The 19,938-nt window shown below is 39.3% G+C and overlaps 1 protein-coding gene across 1 annotated transcript in view; it reads right to left on the bottom strand.

Annotated features, from left to right (window-relative positions):
- Positions 1 to 19,938, bottom strand: part of LOC117459981 (gamma-aminobutyric acid receptor subunit pi) — a 62,085-nt gene that overhangs the window by 26,679 nt on the left and 15,468 nt on the right. Inside the window, exons 3-4 of the mRNA XM_034101167.2 lie at positions 19,163 to 19,380; positions 4,662 to 4,744 (exon numbers count right to left, since the gene is read on the bottom strand). Coding sequence (XP_033957058.2) covers positions 4,662 to 4,744; positions 19,163 to 19,380 — 301 coding nt within the window. The remainder of the gene's footprint in view (positions 1 to 4,661; positions 4,745 to 19,162; positions 19,381 to 19,938) is intronic.

The following is a 19,938-nucleotide window of genomic DNA, read 5'->3' as shown; positions in this document are numbered from 1 at the left end:
GACGTTTTGGCTCCGTAAAGCTAAGTTGTGTGTTATCTGTGATTTTCCTTAGCTGTGGTGAGTTTTGTCACACAGTGATGATACTTATACCTCTGGAATCTGTGGAATCTCAGCTTTCATATGATGTTTTGTTTGTGCAAATCCGATAAGTAATACAATATTTCTACTGTGCTAAGTGCGTTAGCATCTTTTAGCTTAGGGCTAATTCAGAGGCTTGATATTACCCTTGTGTTTCGTTTAGCTAAAAATGGTTAATAGTGTCTGATATATGACTTTCTTCCCGTTAAGTGGGTATGACACAATCATAGTTTGTTAAATGTTAAGAAGCCCTCAGATGCTGTTTCTTGCAAGATGTTGCGTTTTTCCCCCGGTATCGGGGGCATGGGGCTTAACTGGTTAATGGTCTGCATGTACAGTATAGCGCTTTTTCAGTCTTTACGATATCTCACAATGCATTGAAATATAAGTCAATTACAAAGGCTGCCATACAAGGGGCCACTTGCTTATTCACATTCCTTCGCACATGGTTTGCCATGCCATTGGGAGCTGCTTGGGGATAAGTATCTTGCTCAAGGAAGTCATTTAAAAATGTTGCCATTTTTTAGGCTTTATAACAGTTTATTTTATTTGCATATTGACTGGATAATGTGCCACTTAATTTGTGTTTTACAACAGCCTGTATTGTTTGTGTTTATTCGTTGTAACATTGTTCATGCTCTCCTCTTGGCCAGGTCGCTCTTGAAAAAGAGACGTTAATCTGAATGAGACTTTTTACCTGTGTTAGAAAGATAGTGCTTCAATATCAGGATACATGTATTTATTATCCTTGCAAGAATGGAAGTAGTCATCACATATAGAGCTGCATGGGACCAACTAGTTCCCCGAATAGTGTCCTTGACATACTTATACATAAGAGAGTGTTACAGTCACAAGATGCAGAACACTGGTTCAAAGCAGTATGCAATGTTTAGCTCAGATTAGCTAAGGCCTGTATAATCAATAAACATGACAGTCATATGTCTATCTCCATAGAGGCTGAATCATCATGTTAATCGTTGACACATAGCTATCATATGCCTAAAACAGTGTGTCCTGACGCTCTTCTATCATACATCCTGTTACGTACACAGCTACGTAGGGCCTTTGTTATCATGTGCTACTAAGATATTAGAAGAGTACATTAAGTATTTTCCCAACAACCTGGTTAAATACAGGATATATAATATTGTATCCAGTTATGTCAACAATTTCCAAAAACTGATTTGTGTTCAACATGATTAATAAGGAAATAGCTGACTAATGTGCAACCAACATGGCTGTGTTAGTTAAATTCGACATTGTCTGGTCAACTTGGATTTAATTGATTGGTAGGTGTGCTGTTCTCTATACTGACCAATACAAATTCAACACAATTCAGTCTCATTTGCCTTACTTAACCGTGGCAATAATTCCAACATAAAGATATGTTATCATACTGACTTAGCTCACTTGTGTACATGTAACTTCACAGTTAGACTTATATAACTCAACTATCTTCATTAAAGTCTAAGAAAGAGGCAAAACAAAGAAAGCTGGTAAAAGTACTGTAATAATGATGTGATGATGATGATGATGATGATGATGATGATGATGATGATGATGATGATGATGATGATGATGATGATGATGATGATGATGATGATGATGATGATGATGATGATGATATGATATAGATGCAGCATTAACGGTTGCTAAATCCCAAGGTATGGAGGGAACAGATGCAAATGTTAATTGCTTTGCTAAAGTCTGATCATTTCATGGTTGAGTTGTTTGGGATTGCAACCCTTACTGGGAGGTACATTCCCTCTAATGCTAAATATCAGCATGAAAAAGAAACACTTGGCAACATCTGAACATCTAGTTTAAGAAGCTATTGTACCTCTGGGTTCACCAACACTAAAGTACTGTATATTTGCCATTAAAACAACACAACACTTTGAAAAAGAATAATCAGGTTTCATGTAGTTAGAGTCCCAGTGCAAACAGACTATTATACCATTCTTCACTCTAACCCAGTCTGACGTAGAGGATTTGCTAATGGAAATGCATTTGTGGTGTTCATGTTCACTTCAAAGCAAAATGTGCTGATGAAGAGCTTAACTCTGGTATCATGGCAGACTAATCATGCATATTGCACCGGGCCCCAGAGAGCCCGATAACCCACATAAGAAGCCATGTAAAATGAATCTGGTCAAACATCATTGTGCTATTGAAAGCAATTTCACACTTAGCATAAATATAATATCAATTAATAAGAAGTGGTGATTAGGACAGAAAGGTGTGATTATTATCCTATGTGGTGTATTTTTCTCATTTTTCTGTAGAGGGCGCAAGAGAATAAGAAGAGGAAGTGCAGTACGCTGAATCTTGAATACATGTCTATGATCTGTTTTACATGGCATGCTCATTATTTTGCTATTTATCTTCCCATTAAAACCCATATAGAGTCATGTATTATTGACAGGGTGAGCCACTGTGCTGAAAGCAAAGTCGCTTAATGAAGCAAGACGGTGACTTTGATGCTGAAAGGTCCTGTTAATTCACAATATTCTCTCTCATTGTACTCATTATTTCCCTTACCTAAAGCTCTGCCATTTCAGTACACATACAAAGCATGTATCAGAGCCCCCACTAAAAGTTACATAACATCACAGACCACAAAAGATTGTGACTATCTTCTGACTTTTTCTGCTGTCAGTAGGCACTAAATATTTAACCGCAATCCCGATCTAAATGCCCCACACCCTCCCACAACGACGCTTTCTTTAAACCTTCCTCCTGTGCAGAGGATCCACTTTTGGCACAACATTAAAAGAAGTAAATCCATGCATATACATCTTCATAAAGCAAGAGGGAGGGTAGGGATTGAAGGAGAGGAGAGAACACAGCGGAGAGAGCAGCAGGATGAGGGAGAGATTGTGAGACAGGGGGAGAAGAGAGGGAGATAGATGCAGATACTTAGCCTGGAATTATTAAAGGAGCGGAGGAAGGATCCATCATCCTCTCTGTTACCTAACTTTAACCTCCAAATGTCTTTTTGTCTGCTAAGTGGCACTGGAGCTGCCGTTACATGTTTTATTTGGCACAGAGGTCCTGGTGGGCTTCTGGCAGGGATCAGACTTAGCTTAGCCTGGCTGGCTGTCATCTAATAGCACGGAGCAAAAGCCAGATGAGCAAGGAAGGCTGTGGAAGGAAGGCTTGTTTCCTTCCTACCATCAGCTGACAGCCAAATAAAAATATACATTGCCATATTTTTTAATCTTAATTTTAAACCAACTGCCACTGCATTGCCAATTGAAACCATTTGACAAATATTCTTCAACATCAATGATTCTCAACACATTAAGCCTACTGTCAGAGGTTTGGATATTTAAGATATTAAAATGTTAAGAGGATTTGTAAATATGCTGCCCAAAGACTTATGGGAGTTGCTATGCAAAGTACGGATCAGTAAAGGATCAGTTTTTTACTTTTTTGTTAGCTGATTTCACTCTGGTGCTCTGAATTGTGTTGTGAATAAACTCAGTTTATACCAGTTGGTTCCTCACTAAATCACATGTGTGTATTTGTGACATCGAAACAAGTATTAGTTGTCATTCTTGATTCGATAGATATTTGCAAAACCTGTTTTTTGTAATGCTCCCAAGAGCGCATTGATATCCTTTATGGGTAACAAACATTATGCTTCTTAATGGCACTTTAATGATCACTAACTCCACAGGGAACCTTTACCTACTATGACAATAGAGCTAGCTTAGCTTCGCGAGAAGGCTGGAGAAAGGCAAAGTGCTTGCTTAGCTCTTTAGCCTATAATGCTAAGCTAATGGGTCATCACTCTAGCTGTAACATGACAACATGTTGAAAGTAAATTAAAGTAGTTGCGTACGTGCACTTCCAAAAGGTTGACTTTATCCTCAACATTTTGACTTTATTCACTACAATTCTATTTTAGACCTTTCAACTCAAAATAAGTTAAAACATATTCCTCCTCTCATTTCTTTCTCCTTATACCTGACCCATACACTCTTCCGTACTAAGAAAAAAGACAGGAGAGCTAATGATCTTCTCATCTTACTCTGGGCAAGAATTTGGCATATTTCCCTGTTCAACGATCCCAGATGAAGGGTAGACATTCATGTGTGTATGACAGTCATTTATGGCTGACTAACCAACACAGGAGAATACATCATGACTGGAATTGCACCCTGCAGTTTTTGTCTGCTGTGTTCACACACACACACACACACACACACACACACACACACACACACACACACACACACACACACACACACACACACACACACACACACACACACACACACACACACACACACACACACACACACACACACACACACACACACACACACACACACACACACACACACACACACACACACACACACACACACACACACACACACACACACACACACACACACACACACACACAGCAGCAGCAGCAGCAGCAGCAGCAGTTTAGAAGATGAGAGAAAGTGATCTGTTTGATCCTCGGGTTTGATGTGATTCATTTGACATCACGCCCACCTACCAAGTCCCAGCCAAGTCTTGAAGCTGCACAGAGCTGATTTTCTTTATTAAGTATGAAGTGTCCTTACAGCTCTCCAGTTGTAGTGTGCAGGTCTGTTTGTCCATGGGATACTTGGTCAGATCCATGTTGCAGGCCACGGTGGTGGTGATCCTAAAAAACAAAAAGGTTGTTTTTATTTCAAGGGAAATTCCAATAATATACCTAAAGCATGGTATTTTATAGATCTAGAACATTAGTTTGAAACAATCAATTGTGCAGATGTGTGAATTATTTCTCTGCTTTTTTTTGGTTCAAGTTATCATTCATTTCTGTTATACATATGAAAGTATGCATGAATAGAGCCCTCAATGGCACAGGACTGAAGATCACTTTGAAAGGAAATCAAGGCTTCGCTCTGCATTGCTGTCGTGCTGGAAATCTGGGTCATGTATGAAAGCCTCTCACAGAATAATCTTGATCTGAAGTGCATCAAAACTTTAATAAAGATGCATTTTTGATCTAAAATCTAAGAATACGTACTTAATGTAGCTCCTTCCTTAGTGTTTGATTAAGACTTACGTCTCCTAAGTCGGTTGGAAGGGACCACCAGAGGCTTCGGCTACACATAATTATAGTGAATATGAATAAAATACATTTTTGAGAATAATTGAAATACAATTACTATCTATGAGCTTTTGATAATATTACTATGTCAAATATATTTGCGAGGAGTGATGAGGCTGTAGCCTAATAAACATTTGAAACGTTGGTTGTCTGACTGAATGGGACAGTGATTTTGTGTATGAGATAAATAATGTTTTAATTGACATAGAACAATAAGCTATAGCGCATTGATTAAAAACCGTAGTGGAACATACAGTTAATGTGGGCTGTAACAGCAATGTAGAAACTGTCTGATTGGTATCTCTAGTCTTTACTGTACTGACATTTTACATTTATATTAATATGGGGAGTACCAGAATCTGAATCTGCTTTATGGTTTTCACTTTCTTTGCTTCATTTGTTCTGTTTTTAATTCAGTAGGTGAACCTGTATGTTCATAAAATAGTGTGTGTGTGCTTAACTGTGTGTATTAAACAAAAATGGATGGGCTCATGTGTTTCATTGTTGGTGTGTAGAGTACATATACCAACAGGACCTTTGTAAACCATAAAACATCAAATAAAGTATGTTATTTAATCTGGCCTTTTGACCGCTCAGCCTTAGGCTCTGGTCATTTCAGTGCTTTATCATGTATTCCCCCTGGCACAGCCCTGACACATTTACCACAGCTGTCCTTTCCTCAACACCTCACATTTCCCACTTCACTCTGACCCTTTTCACAGCTCACTCCCTGATGTGAACATCCCTCTACCGTCCTGCTCTGTGCTGGCAAACCCTCCTCCCAGTTTCCTCTGACAGGGTGTGACCCTAAACTGTGAAGTTATCTCTAGAGGCGCAAAGTTCCACGGGGGATTCTTCTCATCTTGGCAGTGGAACCATTTTCAGAGAAAATTCTTAAATACAAGGATTTGGATTGGGATATGTATGCTTATGACTCTCTAACTAACTAAGATATTACGATCGCTGGAGGAGACAAAAGCATAGTGTCTGAAAACAGGCTTTGTAAAGGTAAATTACATTATAGATGTAATCACACTATTACATCTATGAAAAAAATACCTTAAACAATAGAGGTCATTTACATTTTTAAACCATCAGATGTATTTCCTACACTGATAAAAATGAGTAAATAATACTGTGATTATGTGTTTAAATCCTACAAGAAATTACTAATAATTTTCTTTTACTCAAAATCTATCCTTTTATTTAATGTGTTACTTGAATTTGCAAGTCATTTTGTATCTTCATTTTGATAAGTAATGTTAAATCATAGCACAAGTAAATGTTAACTAAATTAATGTGTTGACCTACAACCTGTGAAAAGCTAGTAAAATGTACAGGGCAATGTGAGTAAAGGTGGGCGACGCCACTGATGACGTCAGAGGAGTTTGCGCACAGTACAGACATTTGAAAAAAAGCAGTCACAGACGATTGCAGAGAAGAAAGCATGGACCCTCGTCTAAAATGAATACTTGTAGATTTTGAATCATGTAAGTATATGTATGTACTTTATTAACTCTGTACATCCCTGTTAGCTTCTCAGCTTAATGTGGATATCAAACAAACCAGTCTTTCAGCAATTTAGCTAGTTAGCGTGCTAGCTAATTTAGCCTGCTTTCATGGACGAGGCACACACACAGGGGCGCCGCCAAGGATTGTGGGCCCCATGAAAATATATCACATTGGGCCACCAACCAAGCACAATTGCTGTAACCACACCTCCACAACCCAACCGACTCATTTATGCTTTAAATAACTCTACCTGTACAGGCTTGCATCTATCTTGTAGTCCAATACTAACTGCACAATATTTACTGACACTGAGCGGTGAACATATAACACTGTGCAGACTGCAAATTCTACTGCAATATTCTGCTGCAGTAAAATTCACTATTTTATATAACACTAACATTCCTGACAATAGATCTCAATAGTCATCTTTTATGGAGTACATGCCTTTTTAATAACATTTTTGAATGGAACATTCATAAATCAAAATAAATATAATTTAAATATGCATGACCTCTTAAATTTAAATAAAGTGAACATTAACACCAATATTATCCATCCATCCATCTTCTCCCGCTTATCCGTGGTCGGGTCGCGGGGGTAGCAGTTCCAGCAGAGAGCCCCAAACTTTCTTTTCCCTGGCGACATCAACCAGCTCTGACTGGGGGATCCCAAGGCGCTCCCAGGCCAGCGAAGAGATATAATCCCTCCACCTGGTCCTAGGTCTACCCCTTGGTCTCTTCCCAGCTGGACGTGCCTGGAACACCTCCCTAGGGAGGCGCCCAGGTGGCATCCTAACTAGGTGCCCGAACCACCTCAACTGGCTTCTTTCGACGCGAAGGAGGAGCGGCTCAACTCCGAGTCCCTCAGATGATTGGTCGTGCTTTTTACAGTACTACGGCTTCCACAGATGACGTTTTTTGATGGATTTTTTGTCAAAACACTTAAGATATTCATTGCTATCGGGATTGTAAGAGCATTCCATGGAATATAACAAAAAGTGTATCTCGAGCCGGTTTCTCAAACGGGCCAGTGCCGCACAGCGTTTGGAGGCAGGACCAAACCATTACATGTAAATAGAGGGGGGTGTTCGATGCTTTGGATAATTAACTTTTGGAAGAAAATAAGTTAAATGAATCGTAAGTTTAGTGAGTACATTATCAATATGACGTTATATTAATGTTAATTATTGATGATTGATGAAAGGTTATTTAAACATTTTTTCTTAATGTTCTAAAAATGTTTGGGGCCCCTGTCAGTCACGGGCCCTTAGAATCGTCCTAACTTTTCACCCCCTTACGGCGCCCCTGCACACACAACATGTAATACTTTGTTGTTTAGTAGTTGTTTCAAACTAGTCAACATCTGGCGAAATTCACTGTTTTGAATAAAAAAATGTGGCAGTGGGGAATAGAGAGGCAAAGTCCCTCCCTTTCCGGTGGAACACATGGGACCTTATTTCTGAAAAATTACGTATTGAAGTCAATGGCGAGATAAAACGTATCTTTCGATCCCGGTTGAATTGTGCCATGAATTACACATATGATGTTTGTCAATCTTAAAAAATATTTTCCATGTAAAAAAAGTCACAGTTTGTCATAAAACTGTTGAAATATAAGACAATGAAAAATACACAACTAGAAAGACTACAAATCCCATAGTCGCGTAAGTGATGTCATAACTGATGTCATAATTGTTTTTCTCCACTAAATATAAGAGATAGCTAAGAAAAGATAACTTTAATAAGATGCCTGTGCACTTTGTACCAGGTTGTAATCATACCAGCAATGGGTCTTGCTCGTTCTTTCGCTTCCCTTCTGATGAAAGGACCAGGAGTGGCTGGATCAAGTTAGCTACCTAGCTACAGATGTAGCACCTCATTTCAGACTCCAGTTTACAGCTGCCTGCCTACGACCTGCCTAAGACCAGTATCGAAGAATGTTAAGCCCTCCCACTATTTTCCAAGAGGGCGTTGCCAAATTTTCAATTTCAGGTTTTAACCAGGAGATGGCGCTTCATTCACAAATACAAAAAGACAAGTTTCATGGACTTGCAGTTGTGTTTTGAAGAGCGTTTGAACACATCAATATTTTAGATCAACTAAAGTATATCTAATCTTGTAATTCAATAATATATTGTCTTTATATATTAAATAATCATAATAATAATGTAAATGTTTACATTACACTTCTTTATTTGTTATGCTCATACTTTTACCTTTACAATCGTTTGCTTTAATATGCAGTATATTTTTTGTGTTTGCTTCCTCCTGCCCCCTTTCGGACACTGAAGGATAAAGATAAGGCAAAAGTAACAGTGAATATAAGATATAGTAAATCCTATCATGGAAAAGCTAAAAACATTGAGCTGTCTGAGTGGAAAAGTACTGTGTTAAAGTTTACTGCTGAGAAGCCTCAGCAGTTGGCCGGCTACATCCTGTTATCTTCAAGGACTAGAACACCATGTTACGAGTATGTGTGGCCCTGACCTTCAAAAGGCGCAACTGTCTTGTGAGCGAAAACCAGATAAAGCAGGTAATAAAGACACATCGAAATTAGGAAGAGGGAGTAGGGCCCTGGCCCTGACATTGGCTAAAACTGGGTGTTGCTGGGCAGAAAAGGCAGATTACAGCAAGAGAGAGCACCAAAGGTGGGGGCTTCACAGCAAATACTATAAAGAACAAGATGTATTCAGGATTCGGGGCTCACTTCAACTGGGATCTTACTCTGACGAGCTTGTCACGGTGAGAACTCAAGAAGGAGTCCAAGGCGCTTTGTGGTATAGTATCAGATTGATGTATCTTTGTTGAACTGTGTAATAAAGTGCTTATTTGAAGAAACAATCCATTGGAGTGCAAAGTCTAGTTTTTGTACAGCTAACAGAGAATAGTGTCGAAGGACACAATTCCTTTTCCCTCAGAACTAAGAACGGTCATCGGCAGATCCGGACAGCGACCCCGCTCTGGCCATATCCAAACGATCTGCGCGGAGGACGGACCTGGTCCGGTAGACTCCAACAACACATACTGTATGATTTATTATTATTATTAATATGAAGATATTATTAAGATAAGATAATATGTTACTTTATTGATTGAACATTTTAGTTTAGAATGTGCTGTCCCACGGTAATTCAGAAGGCTCACAGGTCACATTCCGACCATTATTTAAAACAATAGGTGCTTTCACACCGTCTACAGTTTGATTTGTATAGAGCAAGCTCTGTGGCTGAATGGCCAGCGATTATGTGTGGCGCATTTATCATAGGTGATGAGAGCTAACTGCCTGCCGTCAGATTTCATTTAAAAAACAGCTCTGATTTTAAGACTATTTCTGCGCTCTTAAAGAATGATAAGAATAAGAATAATGCGTATTGAACTGGTTTAATTAATTAGTGAGTTTATTTAACACTAGAATCGCCAATCGGGTCAATTTGTGTGATGTGTGTTGTGTGTGTGCAATGTAACTTTTTGTTCAATAAAATATTAAAGTCTACCAGTCCGTGACTTTTCCTGAAAGTGTGTTATGTAGCACCCTATGTTGTTAAAAATTGCATTCTAATAACGGGATTTGACGGTGTTAGGTAGGCCTATACAAAAACCTCTGGCGGGTCTAGTGTTAAGGTAATTAGGTACAGTAGAAGTCCTTTTTTATCAGTAACGAATTTAGCAGTTGAACATAAAAGTCAACTAACTGAGGGTCACTTGCAATGACAGTGTTGTGTCTAATTGTAAGCTTGTCACTAAGAGTAACCTACAGTTAATTTATCTGCTGGAGAAGAAAGATCAGGGGGGAAGGGGGGGAAAGAGCTGTGGTTGATGGGCCATTAGTTGTGTAAATACACAGCTGATAGCTGCCGTTTTATTCAGACTTTTTAAAAACGGTAACAACCGACTATTTTTTTTAGCGGATGCATGTCAATTTAAATCAATACATACAACTATTTTTTAAATCAATAAAAACATTTTCTAAATCCATAAAAGCATTTCAATTAATATTGGGATTCATGTTGTTACTTTGTTGAGAATGTAGCCATGTAATAAGCGGGATAATTTGCAGCGACTTGTTCCTTATGGGGAAAATAACACCCTTCATGCAGCTCAAGATCCCTCCGCTACGCGTTGGGATCCGCCGACGAGGCTCCATTAAAATATAAATATTTTTAGTGAATTACTGAGTTTAGGCACGTTTTAATGAACGTTTTAATGAAGTTGAATACAGTATATTCATAAATGTCAGTGATTTCATGTCAATTCGGCGAACATAAACATAAATGATCGTGGTGAAGATGATGAATAAATTAGGATTAAAAATCGAGAGCCGGGCTGCATTTCCTAAACAACATTATTGTGTTAAATAACAACATGGTGATGTTTTGTAAATGATTACATGTCTCTTATTTAGCACAGAGTATGATATCTGTGACATATGGAATTTAACAAAGTTCCGCTGTACATCCAGCGTACTGTATCTGACTTTATTTCACATGAGCTCCAGTGTGGAACCCCACTGCACCCCATGGTGGATCAATGATCCATTGCAGCTGGCTTCATAATAATTACATTTATTTATAACAGGGGCGGTCTCAAGTCAAGCTGGAGGTTTTCCCTTGAGCGAGGGCAGATCACGTACCAATCACGGCCCTCGCGTTTCAAACTGTCTGAAATGAAGCGTTACATCTGTAGTAGCAAGCACGTTAGTTAGCATTACAGCCTTAACCTTGTCATTTGTATTAGCCTTAACATGAAGTAACATTAAGTAATCAGAGTTCCCGTTAGAATATTTTTTCGCCTGTCAACGTGTCCGTTCAAGTTTAAATCTTCCGGTGTCGGTACCATATGTGACGCGCTCTATCGAAATCAGTCAGAAGTCGCAACGGCTCATTTCAAAATAAACGTGGATTTACGTAAAAAAAATATTTCCAAAATCACACGATAAATACATTTTTGAAGCTTGTAAAGGGACGAAGACAGGCACCTCTCACTCGCAATCTGCTCTTCCAGCAGCGCCTCCCTCCGGCTGAAATTATGAATGTAAGAGTATAGTAATCGTAGATAACACGCCAGGGTCCGTTACAGTTTGTTTTCATCTGATTTAAATTAAACAGAGTCTTGGCTTTCAGAATATTAAACTTGTTTCGGCAAATTCAGATGATAAATACAACTTTGAAGCTTGTAACGGCATAATTACAAGCGGAGAACGGAGTAACTTAACGTCACAGCAGGCATAACAACAGCCGGTGTTTCTCGTGAGTGTTTTCCCCGGGAAACAAACACAATACACACAAACGCAAAATAACACAAACACACACACACACACGTATACACACACACTCGCGAGCTTCCCCTCCAAACGAAAATATCTTCCCTCCATAGTATTTTGATCATTTGCTCCATTAATAATCAATCAGATCGATGGATTCCAGAGAAGAGGAAACTTTAAAGGCCTTTTTCTCAAAATGAGGACTCGGTGACAGTCATTATATAATGTGACATATTTTGCTTAATATTTGGACTACAACAACAATCCTGATATCATTAGAAAGCTAGGAATATCCTCTTTACAACAGTGTATACAACTCAAAATGTGTCTTCGGGTCAATGCGACTGATTTCGATGGAGCAGGTCACATATGTGTTCGGGGTACCATATGTGTTCGGGGTACCATATGTGTTCGGGGTCCGTCTCTTACCAGTGACGTCACGACGTAATGACGTCAAAGATCAGTGGGGCCTTCTTTTTACTGAAACATGATGTTTCAATGTATATTTCCATTGAAAATGCTAACCGCTAGCCGCAAAGCTAGCATCGCAGCCACTGCTCCGTTTTCGGAGACTTTGCACACGTAATTCAAACATTTTCACACGGTAGGAGTATGGGTGTACTTTCATTCACTTCGTCTTGATCTGTAGATGTGATTTGATGTGTCGTGTGTCCCCCCAAAATAACAATCGACAGTGTAAACATAATTATGTAAATAACCCAATTTGTGTTCTGTGAAACGGAAAAGGATTTTACATTGTTTTTGTTACTTTTCGTTGCAGTGTCTTAAATGTAATTTAGCTTAACTTCCTGTTTGAAGTTGTTGCTATGGAAACAACATAACGGAGAAAAAAGTAATATCTTCTACATATAATAACGGACAAAGTAAAGAATGAAGTGTAGGCTAAGTTTAAATGTTCGGAATTTGACCGTATATGATGGTCCTCTTGAGTTGCCGTACAGCCAATGGCGTACAGCCATTGCTCCGTTTTCATGTTTTTTTTAACATGATTTTCACAAACATTTTCACACGCTAGGAGTATAGGAATACTTCAATTCAGTTCGTCATGATCTGTAGATGTGATTTACCCCTGGGTAAATTACCGTACAGCCAATCACAATGCGTACAATGCGTGACGTCATTGGTAAGAGACGGCCCCCGAACACATATGGTACCCCGAACACATATGGTACCGACACCGGACAACTTTTGAAAAGTGCCGGTCAAAGGTCTTCTTTGTTATTTATTGAGCTTTAAAACAAATTGATATGATTCGATATTAAATAAACGAATTATAGTCGATTAACTATTCATAAGTGTACAGTAATTTACAATAACACGGGAATAATAAACGGAGCGCTCTCTCCCTCTCCTGACAGCCCATCAGTATCATGCAGCTCGCGGATCAGTGATGAGTGACCCGACAGTAAAACTAAACCTATCTATAACTAGTTTAGGTAGTTCGAGAGGCAATTAAAATAGCTACGTGTGATATTCTAACCTGAAGTGTGTGTTTTGTTCCGCTCACCGCTGCATGTGATTATGCAGAGCTGCGTGTCGACTCGTCAGCAGTCTCTCTCTCTCCCGTCAGATTAGACTTTACTCGCGTTTATGTCCATATCGATCAGATCTCGCTAGTTCTAGCTAATGATAGGACTACCTGCTTATTAAAAGACACCTAAACAATAAGCGTCGCTATGCAACCGGGTGAGGCCGCAAAGTATAGCGCAGCATTATGCATCAGTTGCGCAACTGATGCGGTATTGCGCTATGGGGAAATTATTTTGAGCAGACACTTTGACCGGAGAGATTTAGATTTGCCGGTCTTCAGCATATTTTACCGGTCATAGTCCGGTAATTACCGGCTAACGGGAACTCTGTAAGTAACCCAAAATGTTAAACAGTAAGAGTAGTAGTCATATTTCGTGAACTCTTTGAAGAGTACTGTCACACCGGTGTGATCATTCTATAATACACCGTTTAAGCCTGGATGCCCCCGGGGGAGACATGCTAACGCTACATTAGCATTGGCGATCTATTCTACTTCATGCTATCTGCACAAATGGTTAACATTGAACAATAAAAAGATCAGGCAGTTCAGAGAGAATCGAAGGAAGGCAGGCAGGCAGGCAGGCAGGCAGCTTTGCATGAGATTCTTCTGGACGTGTTTCATTGTGGTGATGATGACAGTAGTGACGGCCATCTTGGTGACGTGTGTTGTGCAAGACCAGAGATGTAGTTCATTGAGCAGTTTCACACAAAAAAAAGTGTAACTTCACAGTTTTACGGCAAAAAACTAAAATGTTTACGACATGACAAACTTCATACAGTGGGGCAAAAAAGTATTTACCACCAATTGTGCAAGTTCTCCAACTTAAAAAATGAGAGAGGCCTATAATTTTCATCCTAGGTACACTTCAACTATGAGAGACATAATGGGGGGAAAGAATCCAGAAAATCCCATTGTAGGATTTTTAATGAATTAATTGGTAAATTCCTCGGTGAAATAAGTATTTGGTCACCAACAAACAAACAAGATTTCTGGCTCTCACAGACCTGTTACTTGACGTGTCCCCCTGCTTAAGCCAGTACATGTCCAGGCCCATCTGAAGTTTGCTAGAGAGCATTTAGATGATCCAGAAGAGGATTGGGAGAATGTCATATGGTCAGATGAAACCAAAATAGAACTTTTTGGTAAAAACTCAACTAGACGTGTTTGGAGGAGAAAGAATGCTGAGTTGCATCCAAAGAACACCATACCTACTGTGAAACATGGGGGTGGAAACATCATGCTTTGGGGCTGTTTTTCTGCAAAGGGACCAAGACGACTGATCCGTGTAAAAGGAAAGAATGAATGGGGCCATGTATCGTGAGATTTTGAGTGACAACCTCCTTCCATCAGCAAGGGCAGATGAAACGTCCTTACGCATGAGTTACTAAAGCGTTCGCACGAGAAGGTATCTCGTGCGAACGAGAAGGTATCTCGTGCGAACGAGAAAGTAAAACGTGTACAAATGTACAATAAAAGCCTTGAATCTTGAAACACGTTAAGAAAAACATTGAAGCTAACTTATTAGGTTTTATGACTTCACCACAATATACAAAATATATTTTAAACCAATAAAATCACAATTTCATACAGTCCCTCTGAGACCCACATAGGACATTTCCGTTTTTGTATATTTTTGTGTTTTGCCTTATACATTGTCATTTCTTTACAGTACAATCAAGTTGTACACATCCCAGAAATCAGCACAACCTCAGCTGTGAAGTGTTCAATGATATTATGTCACTCATTAGAGACTTATATAATAGGGGATATTTGCCCATAAAAAAAAAACGGAGCTTGAATTTTTTACTTATTTCATTAAAAAGAACTGCTAACCATAACATTGAAAGAAACATTCAACACAGAATATTGCACATATTTATTATCATTGTATCAGAACTTATTAGACGATTCTAACTTATTCTGTCCATTAGTTGTGCCCATTCTTTTGGGCAGTGTCCATGGGCGTTTTTTTGCGAGGAATTGTCCTTTTTTGTCCTGCCAATTTTGAAGACTACACATGATATATATCATGTCCACAATCACACATAACATGCTGAGCAGATTCGTCTGAATTTTCATCGACATCGTCACCTTGAAATATCAGCTCCAAAGCCTCAGCTGTAGTAAACGTCCTTGCCATACCTCAGTCTACTTTGAAGACACTAAAAGAACGTATTCCAACTTTTATTTTGTTTTTGCGCGTGGAATTATACCGGCTCTCGTTTCAGTACACATAACAATGGAACTGAGAGGGAACACTCTGAATCAGACTCCGATTGGCTATGACTGCATCCACTCAGAGTGTCCGATTCAGAAACGTGACTCTTAGGCCCAATCCCAAACTACATTAAAAACATGTCACACTGGAACTTATGTGAAATAAACAGCTGATAGATCTACAGTAGAGGTATCTGATATAGCGGATCTTTGTTAAGATCCATATGTCACGGATAGGATTATATTCTGTGCTAAATAAGAGACATGTAATCATTGACAAAACATCACCATGTTTTTATTTAACAAAATAATGTTGTTTAATCCACGTTGGCGTACTACAACTACAAAACCATCGGTTTGTTTTTTTCATCAGGAAATGCAGCCCGGCTCAAACAAACCATTTTTTATCATCATCCTCACGATCATTTAATGTATCATATGTTCGCCGAATTTACATGAAAGCACTAATAAATGTGAGTTAATCCACGTGAGTTTACAACTACAAAAATAATCTATTTGTTTTTATATCACATACGACAAGAGGAAATGCAGCACGGCTCTCACTACCGATTTTTAATCCTAATTTAATCATCATCTTCACGATCATTTATGTTTATGTTCGCCGAATTGACATACAAGCACTGACAAATATGAATATACATTAAAACGTTATTAACTTGCCTAAACTCAGTAATTCACTAAAAATAGGTTTATTTTTAATGGAGCCTCATCATCTCACCATGGGCTATAATATTATACTATTGTTAATAGTTTACTGTAACTGTAAAGTTAACTGTAGGTTTGCTATTTATGCAGTGATCTGTCTCTTCCTCTCTCCCGCAGACAGCTGATCGCTGTCAGACCGGACCATGGCTGTAAAGGGCTAGGGGTGTCTAGTTCCCCCTCGACACATAGACTGATCCTTTTTTTAAATTGAATATATAAAGACTATATATTATTGAATTACAATTAAGATAATGAAATATCATTATCTTAATTGATATACTTTATTTGATCTAAAATATTGATGTTTTTTCGTTACAGTAGCCTGTGAAAACCATAACAAATAAGTGATTAAATGCTACAGTATTCAGCAAATAACTGCAGAGCTACACACATTGCAAACAAACTAAGGTCTACAACACCCAGTTTTCTTTGTGTATGTGTGAATGAAGCGCCATCTCATGGTTAAATCCTGAAATTGAACAAATGGGGAAATTTGGCAACGCCCTCTTAGGAAATGGTGGGAGGGCTTTAATCTCCCAGCCACTGGGATCCGCTGGGTTTTTGGTTGGAATCTGCTGGGTGGAGTCCTATCTGGAGTGCTACATCTGTATGACGCTTTGAACACAATGTGATATTTGGGATCGTATACGGCCCTGTGGCTTTCAGAGGGTTAATCTTATCTGACAAAATAGTTTGTTTTTTTCTCCCTTTGCCTAACCACAACATGTGTAACCATGGGCGTCACAGCGATTATATTAGGGTGGGACAAGTCTCCCCCACTTTTTAAAATGATTAGTTTAGACCCCCCCACTTTTACAGTGCTTCATTATCAAATCCATTCTACTTGCTTATTGTGAAAATGTCCAAATCAATTAAATGCCGTACCATGTTTTCACTGCTACTTTGTGCCAAGGCAGATTCTCAGAGCCGTACATATGAGCTGTACACATGCTGCGTTTTTTGTGTAGCTGTGTCTTTAGTTGTAAAATGATGCGCGCTACAGTTTCCACGCTGCGAGGCTCGGGTGCTAACAGTTCACGAGCGTGCTCCACTAGCACCCGGATACAAGGCGCTGTTATTAAAGAGGTGGAGGGAGAGTCCTCTCCTGTCAGACTGAGAGGTTGATACAGCTCAGTGAGGTAAAGGACTCTCTGAGTGTTTAGATAGTTCACTTTAGTCTAAGTAGTGGGTCTCAAACGGTTTGGTAATCATTTATGCAAGTATTTCCAAGGCACACCTTTATATGATCATTATAGTTATAAAAAATAAGAGAATAACAGGTATGAAATAATCCCAACTCATACTATGGGACAGTAACACAAGAATACAGTTTAAAAGGGGAGTGATTTGTAAAATATGCATAAAGAAAAAGTAAATCTGTTTACAGTTCTGTTTCACATGGGTGTTGAGATGTATCCATAGATTTAGTCCCTAATGTTGCTCTCAAAGTGCAGCAGATTGATGCATTTAACTTTAACATTTATAAAAAAAATCTTCATGGAGGAGCCCCCAGGGCTCGAGCTGAAGGGCGTCCCGTCGTCCCGGGACCGGAAAAAATAGGGTCAGGGAGGATAAACATTTTTGTTGGCAAATTCCTGGCCCGCGAATAATGACAACTCTCCATCGCATTCAGTCCTTAGCAATATGCTGCGCCTCTCCCCATGTAGGGATGGGTACCGAGCCCCGGTATCAAACGGGCCCCGGGCCGGATTATTAAAGAACGTGGTACCGTTAAGCTCCGACGTTATGGTACTGGAGAGTGGAGACATTTAAAAAATATACGTCTTATTGCTACATAAACATTATATCGCAGTTTTAGTTTCGGCAACTCCGTTTCTAATATGCAAAAAGACTACAAAATGCGATGTATTTTCAATCTTTCCAATCCAGACCAGAGATCTCTCTCTCCCGTCTGTGTGCGAGGAGGCGGGGCAGTTTGTAAAGGTCTCCTGACTGTGTTACAGACTGTCATCCTGGTTAGTGGTTACTCTGGGTTCTGTCTACAGGACAGTGTGTTGGATATTTGTGTTAGTTGGATGGGACTTGATTGGATTCAATATTAGAGTAACTTTCTCGTTTGTGTGTGATTGACTGATTTCCTCAAATAAAAAGGTTGATGAATTATCATCTATATTTGTATGATGTTTTATTTATGTTAAAGGTCACTTTTAATGATTTTAACCAATGATAATGTAGAAAAACTAATATTTTAATTTCGGGACAGCTTACATTGTATTTTGGCATGTGACATAAAAGCAGTAGGATGTGTAAATCCCATCATCACAGGCTTAAAAGAGCTGAATAAATTCACTTGCTGGATCATCTACAACCTTTCTATCTGCTTGGCCCGAAGTCTAATCAGAAGGTCAGTGCGATGCATGTTTCAGAAGCTTGCCAAGAGCTTGTCAGACATTAAGCCCTTAGCACACAGAGGAATCAATGCTGAGAAGATGCTAACGGGACTCACTGTTGCTTCGATAGCCCACAGCTCTTTGTATTGACATAATGCTTGCTTCAGTATTCATCCAATCCAATACCCAGGTAATAGTAGACAGTCCCTGCTTTACAATCACATTATCTCAAAATGTAAACCCTGCCGCCTCCCTCAGCCAATTCCTCCTCCGTTCCCTGGTCTACTTTTCATCATCTGTTGGAGCAGATAAAACAACATAAAACTGATAAGCTTGTTCATTATCCCACCTCAGAGCGTAAAGGACGGTCCCGTTGGGGAAGATGCGTATCAGCCTGTTCTCCACGGTGATGTCATGGAGGAAGGACTTCTTGGAGTCCACGATGAAGGTGTCAGGGACCCAGAGGAGCTCCACCAGCCGCCCGTCCAGGCTCAGGCTCTTGTTGCCTTCAAACACCAAGCGCTCGTCGGTCCAGCGCTGGCGGAGAAAGATGGTGGCGGTATAGTCCTGCAAGATAAGTGTTCGAAGGTCACACCAGAACTATTGGACAACTTCCACAAGCGTTCTTAATAATATGCTGACTCATGTGTATTTCCTTCTTAAGTTTGTGTTATTGGGTATTGATGGCATCAGGTCCTTAAAGGTCTCCTATCATGCAAAATGCACTTTTTTATGTATTTTATACTTAAAGAGCTTACGAAATGAAGGACAATACTGTTCTTATTACGATAATATATATACTATTATTAATGGGAAATCATGTCATTCATGACAATATGCCCGCAGTATTTATAAATCGTGGTTTATTACAACTTTCCATGCTCACTTCCGATGTTACACGACCGCTCCGAACAAAACAGCTTTCGCCGGTTAGTGACGTCACGCACGTCACGAGTAGAACACCTGTTGAATAATACACTACCTCTGTGGCTGATGTCAGACTCTGGAGACAGAATCGAGTGACAGACAAGACTCATTTGGCGGAGATCCGATGCGGCAACAGAACACAGACTGGTATACATTTGATTTTAATTCATAGATTCTCAAAAAATAGTAAATAAATAA

The sequence above is a fragment of the Pseudochaenichthys georgianus genome, chromosome 15 (assembly GCF_902827115.2).
Source record: "Pseudochaenichthys georgianus chromosome 15, fPseGeo1.2, whole genome shotgun sequence".
Classification (NCBI taxonomy): domain Eukaryota; kingdom Metazoa; phylum Chordata; class Actinopteri; order Perciformes; family Channichthyidae; genus Pseudochaenichthys; species Pseudochaenichthys georgianus.
This window is presented reverse-complemented; position numbering and strand designations above follow the sequence as displayed.